The sequence below is a fragment of the Aplysia californica genome, unplaced genomic scaffold (assembly GCF_000002075.1).
Source record: "Aplysia californica isolate F4 #8 unplaced genomic scaffold, AplCal3.0 scaffold00471, whole genome shotgun sequence".
Lineage (NCBI taxonomy): Eukaryota > Metazoa > Mollusca > Gastropoda > Aplysiida > Aplysiidae > Aplysia > Aplysia californica.
The window spans coordinates 478505-487244 of record NW_004797741.1 but is presented as its reverse complement, the minus strand read 5'-3'; the positions used below and the strand labels follow the sequence as shown (position 1 = coordinate 487244).

Genomic DNA, 8740 nt, shown 5'->3' with positions numbered 1-8740 from the left:
GGGTTAGGAGGGGGAGGAGGAGGATTGGCATACTGTTTTAACTATATTGTGTTTTAATTGAACATTTGTTGTTAGAAAAATTCTTGTTTTGTTCAGAAACCTTTGACAAACATAACATTGTTCAGTACTGTTCCCCAATTTCCATGACTTAGTAAGTCTGTAATGTAATAACCACTTCATGGACCTCTATTTCAGACCTCCTCTTGTTCTTAAATGTGTATCTGTTCTTTTACGTCCATGGTCAATAATAATAGCATTTTTGCTGAATATCTCTAGATCTCTTTAGAATTAATGTTTACTCAAGATTATTTGTTGGTTGGACCACCAAAAAAAACGTGTGGATTTGTTTCTGCTTGTATTAAGTCCAGCTTTTTGGTAATAGTAGAAATAACGATGATGATGAGGACAAAAATGGTAAGTTTTATTGCAAGACGACTGACACGATATTGCATGGAACAGAGTTATGGAGTTGTTTGATAAGGCTTGTGTTAATTGAACTCTTGCACATGGCTGGTCCCAAATTAGTATTTGCTGCCTCTGTTTCCAACTGGAAAACACTCAGTTTTACTCTCAGTTCAGGCATAGTTAGAACAATAGTTTTCCTTCTGACAAAAATTTTGTTTCCCCATTGTTAATGAGTGATTGTATTTGTTGATGTTCACCCCATATCGTTTAATATCTCTATCCTGAAAATGTTTTCTTTCCTCAGATACAGACTGAGGATAGTGACCTCCTCCAAACCCAAGCTGAAAATCTTGTTGTGGGGCAATGCATTTGAGATGTCTTAGACTCCCTCACCTGCTCATGGGAAGTGCTGAGTGAGGGAGACCCAAGACACTGACTACTCACCCTCCTGCGCACAGTTCTTCATGATTTTAAAGATTTTATACATAAAAAGAGGCAACAACAGATTGTGAAAACTGTTTTGAGCAAAACTCCACATGGTGGTGACCTACGTATTGTCCATGACATGTGGTAAATGATAACCAACCTGGGCAGCTGTAGTGTGAAAGCTGAGAGGACAACGGGTGAAGGACTTGGACTTCAGTACCAATCTCATTTTTTGCCGTTTTCATCCTGTCAGCAGTGTTTGATGGCTTTTCCTTGCACTTCATTTGAGAGTCAACAAGTGGGAGTACTATCACTCCTATATTTTTCCCACAATCGATTTTATGTTTTATTTTTTGTTCTTGAGGTTCTTGTGTTGGACACTGGAGAGGACGTTTCACCATCACAGTTTGTCTTAATTCTGTCACTGTGTTTTTTATTTCTTCATGACAATCATGTGTGGGTGACTTAATGAGCTGAACTCAAGACTTCAAGGGATGAAACAAAAAGTCTTTGTGATCTCGAGTTTGAATCTGTTTTTCTGTATTGCCCTTATGCTGTATAGATGTATGTGTGTCTTGTGATAATACCATGCATGTGATAATGCTGTATGTGCGCAAAGGGCCAGCTACCTCTTAATGTGAACTTTTTTTCTTTTATCTGATGTGATAGTGTCAACTTTGCAGAAAAATGAGTTTGTTTCTGGTTTTTTAAAAAGAAAACATGTGGGTAAAACCTTTAAGGTTTTTATTTTACTCGATTGTTGGCGTAGTGTTAGGTTTTAACTTGAGGAATGAGATAAACTGTCCCAAGGAATTGCTTCTGCAAAAAAAGGAATAGTATGTATTAGTTAAGTTTACCTCAAAGTGACTATATCTAAACGGTGTCTTTGAATCGCTTGGTGCAAACTCACCTATGGACACAAGAGTTTAGTGCATTGTTGAAAGAATTATATTAACCACATTCCCAATCTGCTGTCTTGTGGACATCCAAGTCTAATTCTTCACCTCATTTGCATGGACACACATTCCTTCTTTTGTGATGCTGATTTGAGGTCAACATCTCTACTTTTTTTTCTTTATCCATTTTCCCTTATCATGTAATATTTGGATGCCCATATCTATTCCTTGTGTCACCCATTATTTGGACTATCAGTTTATATTTTTTTTGTTTTGGTCCTGTTAACACTTGGAAGTCAGGATGATGAGATGGATTATCGTGTTCAGCTGTATGCACATACTAGACTACAGTCAGACCTCTTTCTGTCGCCAACTCTTTCCCACCAAAATCAACATTTCGGTAAGGTGTTCTGAAGGGGTCTTCATACATTGGTAGAATTTGTCTGTCTCATTTTATTTTAGGCATCTTCCAAGTTTTATTTTAATCGGTTAAACTTAAAATCATCAACCTGTTCATATTGGCAAAGACCTAAACTATCCGCACATTTTCATTGTGAAGACTTGCAAAGATTTAGTAGGTCATTGCGTTGAATTAATATATGTCTTGGGTTGGATTTTATTTTCAATTGCTGTAAGTATGTGAGGGTTCTTTTCCTTCACCAGAGCAAAATATGTCAATATGACCTAATCCAATTCTGTGAAGTGGCTGCAAACACTGTAGTTAGAGAAAACAAGCCTTGCTGGAGCACACCATCTAGAGCTCATGTGTCACTGTCGGTCACAGTGTCCTTGTACAAGTACATTGGAATGTCATTCTTAATTCTAATTCTAAAGTTCTCAGAGGGATAAAATGATACTTGTACTTTTTAGTCAAACTTGCAAACTTGTGTATACCCATGGTGTGCCTTTCAAACCGGGTGAGCAAATTTGTTCTGTAGTGCTTCAGGTCATTGTCGGTAACAGGTCAACAAGGCTGTTCCTTTTCAAGACATTAATGGACAAAGAGTGCCATAGCATTCACAGTGGTAGCACAACTTTTTTTCGCTGCCACTCTTCAGTGCACTTGTTGTATGCGAAGTTAAAATGTGGGCTTCATGATGTGCGGCAATATGATGAGGTTTGACTGCAGTTTGTTCTCAACAAACGATACACATGGCCGTGGAAAGGGACCAGAGATTACTAAACGTTCTTTCCGTCTATTGTTGTGTATTGTGTGAGGGGCCTTAACCAGTACATGTTTTAGGGCGGATTCTTTTTTTTTATCTTGAGGACTAAAACAAAAAGTAATTTACATCAAATTTTTAATGTCCAATTGCTGGTTTCATTTCTGTTTTGTTGTTCACTTGAAGTCAAGTAACAATAAGTAATAATCTTGCTGTTGACGTGATAAGCATCTTTTAGTGAAGTCTGTGTTGGGGTGCACCACTTGGACATATTCATAAAACTTAATGACAGCATGTAGGCTCTTTGTTCTCATTAGTTAATTTTTATTTTTTAATAGTTTTTTCCCAATGAGTTCAATTGCTTGTACTAGGATTTCCTAAAACTTTTACTTGCCATTTTGTTGTCTATGTTGTTTCATATCCTTGTGGGTAACATTCCTCATTTCTATCTGTGTGGGACAATTTTGTTCTGATAGCAGTGCTCTTCTACCATTTTCTTAGGAAAGCTGTCCCTGACTTGGCAAGGACAATTTGATAGGTTACATCAGAATGCTTTTCTTTAGGGGATGCTGGTGAAAGTTTTGTATACTTTTCACAAAGAGTTCAGTATCTTATAAGGTTTATCTGAATGCAATGCTGCCAAACAGAATTTCTTAGTTTTCTTTTTGTTTTTGTTTCAATCAGTATTGTTTCACCCAATCTGCCTACTAATTGTTCATAAGCTGGGAACTCCATAAAAATGAATGCTTTATCCATTGGAAATGCATGCTCTTTCAATGAGAGTAAAGTTTTGACTAGTCACCTTGATGTCATATTGCATGTACATGTATTATTTTTTCTCAAGAGTGTACATGTAATGTGTAACCCTGAAAGGCCGATAAGCTATAATGTGTATGTGAAATACCCATGTTAAGATGTGTGATGTTCTGTTCAGTGTCAATGGGTATAGAAGGTCACATCACATTGACTGTTTGAACATATGATGTAAATATTAGGGAGATATGAGTGTGTGTGTGTGTGTGTGTGTGTGTGTGTGTGTATGTGTGCGTGTATGTGTGTGTATATATGTGTGTGTGTGTGTGAGTATGTGTGTGTGTGTGTGTGTGTGTGTTTATGTGAAGGAAATGAAAATGAATGCTTTAAATCATTTTATTCCAAGAAAGCAGTAAATGGATGATAAATGAAAATCCATTTATTCTCACCATGGAGATTATAGTACAACCATAACTGAAAAATTCCTTTAGTTGTGGCAATGCTTTTTTCTGGGTATGATGATTTGATCTTTTCTGTTCCTCTGTCATTGAGCCTGATACTCTGCTATTTTATTTTCAGTGTACCATACAACACCATCATTGTGTTTTTGCATTTATCTTTTTACATTCAGCTGCCGTCTACAGAGGGCAAGGGTGTTTGCGAGATCTTGCGCAAAGTCATAATAGTAATACATTAAACACTTTGCTTCTGTCATTTGCACTTGCATTTTTAGTATCATAGAGAAGGAAAGAAAGTGTTTCTTACACTGCAAAAGCCAGGAAATGTTTGTTGTATACAGTTGCATGGCTGTAGATTAAAACAGAACCATATTTGTAATGTTTAAGTTTAATGTCCTATTAGTCACTACTGTAGGTCATTTTAAAGGCGATGGAGCACTCTGTCCCCTGCCCAAACAACGGGCTGAGAGGGGGAAAACATTCCAGGAAGGTTGGGAAAAGTTTGGAAATATTGCTTTGATTCGAACCCTGGACTTCTGTGAGTTGGTTAAGTTTTTCAACTCAATAAGTTCAGCACAATCTTGTAGATGAGTACTGGGGAGGAGGAGGAAGATGTCATAATAATATGTTGTGTGCACTTAAATAAATCGCACCTTTGACTCTGTGGTGAACTTAAATGTACTTGACCCAGCTTTAATCCTGAAGCAGAAATAAATAAAAGGAACTGAGAAACTCGTCAGTGTACTGTTATTCTGTGATTGTTATAAAGTTTGATTCATGTCGACAGAAATTTGTTTGTTGTGCTGCTACATCCCACCTGAAAGTGAAAGGTCTTGTGGAGTTAACATGCTTGTTCAGGTTAACTGCCTGTTCAACTCACTGTAAGGAGGGCTGTGCAAGAGAGAACCTGCCTCCGAAATGACTCAGTCTGTGTCTCGTAAAACGTTGAACTTACACAGAAAAAGAAAAATGAGAAAAAAATTGAGGTCTGAAGAACAAAGATCTAGAAACCAGCAATCTTTGTGAATGGACTGGAACCCTAAAGGTCTTAGAGTCTGGTCTCCTGTCCCAATGTGATATGACTGAAAGAGCTCAGACTGTCCAACCTTTCAGAAAAGAGCGCGCTCATGGGGAGAAAAAAAAAGGGGGGGGGGTCTGTTCATCAGACGCTGCAATAATATGTTAATAATTGTTCTGTGTCCATAGTTAATATCGGAATAGGATGTCATGGCATTGTGGACTGGGGTGTCTGTGGACTGCCTGCCCACCCTGAGAAGGGGCCATTCATGTTGAGGGTATGAGGGTACAAGGAGTTTTCATGAGACTGGAAAGACCTAACTGTCCAGTGACCGTGTAATTCCAGGGGTTCACGTTGCCCATTCCCCGCCACCAATGGCTACTGGCTAAAGTTTTCGACTCTTTCATGAGGTATCGGCCAAATGGGAAAGCCATTGGATCGTCACGTCCTGGGTCGTTGTGCCTTTACTAAGAGGTTTCACAGCCAGAAAACAAGTCAGGCATTCCGCTCGGTCCATCCCTTGCACCCAGACACTCTCAAACTGGCTGGTACCTTCTCAGCCACAGAGGGTGTGTTGATAAAAGAAGTAGAGGTGTTAGGCAGATTAGACACCCACTCAAGGGAGGGTAGGGGTGTGTTAGTGAGGAGCATAGCGTCTACCACACATCGGTGGGTTCTGCCTCCTGCACCTTGTGGGGCCACACCTGCTCCCATCCTGTTGTTTTAACCCCTCTAGGAAACGGGGGTGGTTTGTTTGTTGGCGCCAACAACTCGCCATTCGCCAGAGCCGTGTCAGTGAGGACAGGGACCACCACGGGCAGGTACGGTTGGCTGGATTGGGAGAAGCTGTTTGAGACGCTTAGGCATTTCTCAATATTTAAATGAGATCCATCACCAGTCCTTGATCCCCATCGGTATGGGATATGTTGACTTAATTGTTCCTTCTTTCCTATCCAAAAATGTGTCGTCCTCATCTCTCCTCCTTTTCATTTTGTGTTTGTCTTTTCTATTGTAAAGCCTCTAATCATCAGCACTTGTATGGCCTACTTGTGTTGCAAGTGCCGTAAAACTCATACTAAAACAACAACAAAAAGTATGTCCATCTTCATCTGTCTGATAGTAGTTTCCCTCCTACACAGCACGACCTCGTCGGCCTGACACTGGTATTGACCAAGCAAAGAGGACACAAATTAAAGGCACGTGACGTAAAACTGACAAGGAGGCGCTGACAGTAATTGATTTATACCGCGGGTAGATGGAAAAGGGGGGGGGGGGCTCTAGTGTGGTTTGCTCCTTATTTCCATCAGATATCTACCGTCCTGATCTCTCCTATTTCTTTGTGTGTGTGTGTGTGTGTATGTGTGTGTGTGTGTGTGTATGTGTGTGTGTGTATGTGTGTGTGTGTGTGTGTGTATGTGTGTGTGTGTGTGTGTGTGTGTGTGTGTATGTGTGTGTGTGTGTGTGTGTGTTTGTGTTACTCTTTTAAACCCCTTCACTGCTACGGCGGGCTCTCGCTTCAGTTATGTGATTTGAGTGACCGTATTTTGGGCGACTCTTATGTGTGAGAGTTTGATGACGCACAGTTTATTTAGCTTTATGTTTTCTGCGCTGTATAAGCGGGTAATGCTAGGCTTTATATTTAACCCTCTCATTGCCAGGCCCAAGTCGATCTCTCTGGTTGGATTATAGGCCTACGAAATAAGCAAACTCCTGTCTTATACCCCACCACTCATTCGCCACTCCTCATCCTTGACTAACAACACATCCTCATCCCACCGATAACCCTCCCCCCTTTTGGTTGTGGAGTTGAGTGTTGACGGTTTTTGGGACAACGACGATACCGAACTCCCAAAACCAAACAAAAAGTAGCCTACAATGAGTTGTTTTTATTCCTTTAAATAAACTAAGATTTATGAAACGCGGAAATGCGTTTTTACTTGAAGACTTGCCTCATCTCTCAGTTCTCGGGCCTGGCAGCGAAGGGGTTAACACCTCTAATCTTCCGCACTTTATTACCTTACTACTGTGTTGCACTCTCACTGTTACGGAACACAGCAATACAATACTACATCTTTAAACTAACATTTCGAAGTAATAGATACGAACTCCTACCATAGGTGCTGATACCTTTATTTGAATTGATCAAGAGTAGTGCCTTGTAGATTTCCCGTAAAGTGGGTTGACTTACGCTCTCTCCCTTCCTCTTTTCTGTCTCTCTCTCTCTCGTCAGACTGTCCGTTTACAGGCCGTGAGTGACCGACTATATCTTCCCCAGCACAACCTCCCTTCCAACAGCCGGGCTGACAGGAAAGTTGCTAAGAAAAGTGGCAAAGTATCCTCAACACACACTATTTAAAATTAATCAATTATATTCAAAAGACAGCAGCTAATTTCTAGTCGCATCGCAATGCGATTAATGTGATGTTGTCCCACTGTCGGACGACAACAGACTAAAGGGATATAATAATGTTACTCTATTCTGTCAGGAAATATGTGGTTTGCACTCTTTTAAACGACCCCCCCCCACCCCCAATCCTCCGATGTTAATTTTTCTTATTTTGTAATCCTTGTAAGCGACAAGATTCTTACGGTTCGAAACATTCAGTAGAGGTTGCCATACAGTTTCCCTCCTCTCTCTCTCTCTCTCTCTCTCTCTCTCTCTCTCTCTCTCTCTCTCTCTCTCTCTCTCTCTCTCTCTCTCTCTCTCTCTCTCTCTGAAGAAGAAGACAAACCTGGTCTAGACCAGGTCGTTCTTGATCTAATGATGTACACAGTACCTCCTTGATTCGGAGCTAGTTCCTCTACTTACAAAAAATTACCGTATTGGAAGACGTGTGAAAGCAATATCACACCACCTTTTTTACTGTTAGCTCACACTGGACTATGGAGCGGGTGGCCGTGGATCGAATTCCGAATTTAACTCCCGTTATAGATAGATAGATAGATAGATAGATAGATAGATAGATAGATAGATAGATAGATAGAATGTATAATGGTAGAAACTATTTTGAATTTTGCTCGGGTGGCGGCCGAAGCCTACTGATAACGATTTTGCACCTCCAAGGGATCTTTAACGCACGCAACTTGCACACGAGCTTTCGAAAATTTTCGCCCTTTTCCGAGAAGGCTAGATATTAGATCTTACTATTCTTACAAACCCTAAGATCAGGGGTGTGGCTGAAAGACAGTACATGTAGTAAGAAGGAGCCAAAGAGTAGCAGTAGAAAGGCTGCAGAACGAGTCAGGAGCCCCGTGGAGGGGACAAAATGGGAGGAGTGGGTGGGTGGGGGGGGGGGAGAAATTGGAAACGAAAACAGATAACAGAACACGTTTAGAGAGCAGGAAAGGAGGTGAAAGGAGAAATTTTTAGAGAAGAAAATTTTCCACCGCAGCCAGGTTTCGAACCCTAGACCCATTGAATGAGAGGCAAACTCCTTAACCTCTAGACCACGAGAGCTCTCTTTAATTTCGTTAAAAGACACATTCTTTGGTTTAAATTTTTACACACAGGAGCAGCATGGTGGGGATGCCAGTCAAGCTTGTTGTCGATGGTTATTCCAAGATATTTGTAGGCGTCTACAACCTCCACTTCCTCATCCTTAATAAATAGTGGTTGCAATT

General features: G+C 40.5%; 1 protein-coding gene across 1 annotated transcript in view; it reads left to right on the top strand.

The window, feature by feature from the left end:
* The window catches only part of LOC101861307, a gene marked incomplete at its 5' end in the record, with an annotated part of 13697 nt that extends 8862 nt beyond the window's left edge, over nucleotides 1-4835 (top strand). Inside the window, 1 exon segment of the mRNA XM_013086479.2 lies at nucleotides 710-4835. Within this exon segment, the coding sequence (XP_012941933.1) occupies nucleotides 710-788 (79 nt within the window).
* Nucleotides 4836-8740: the final 3905 nt, after the last annotated feature.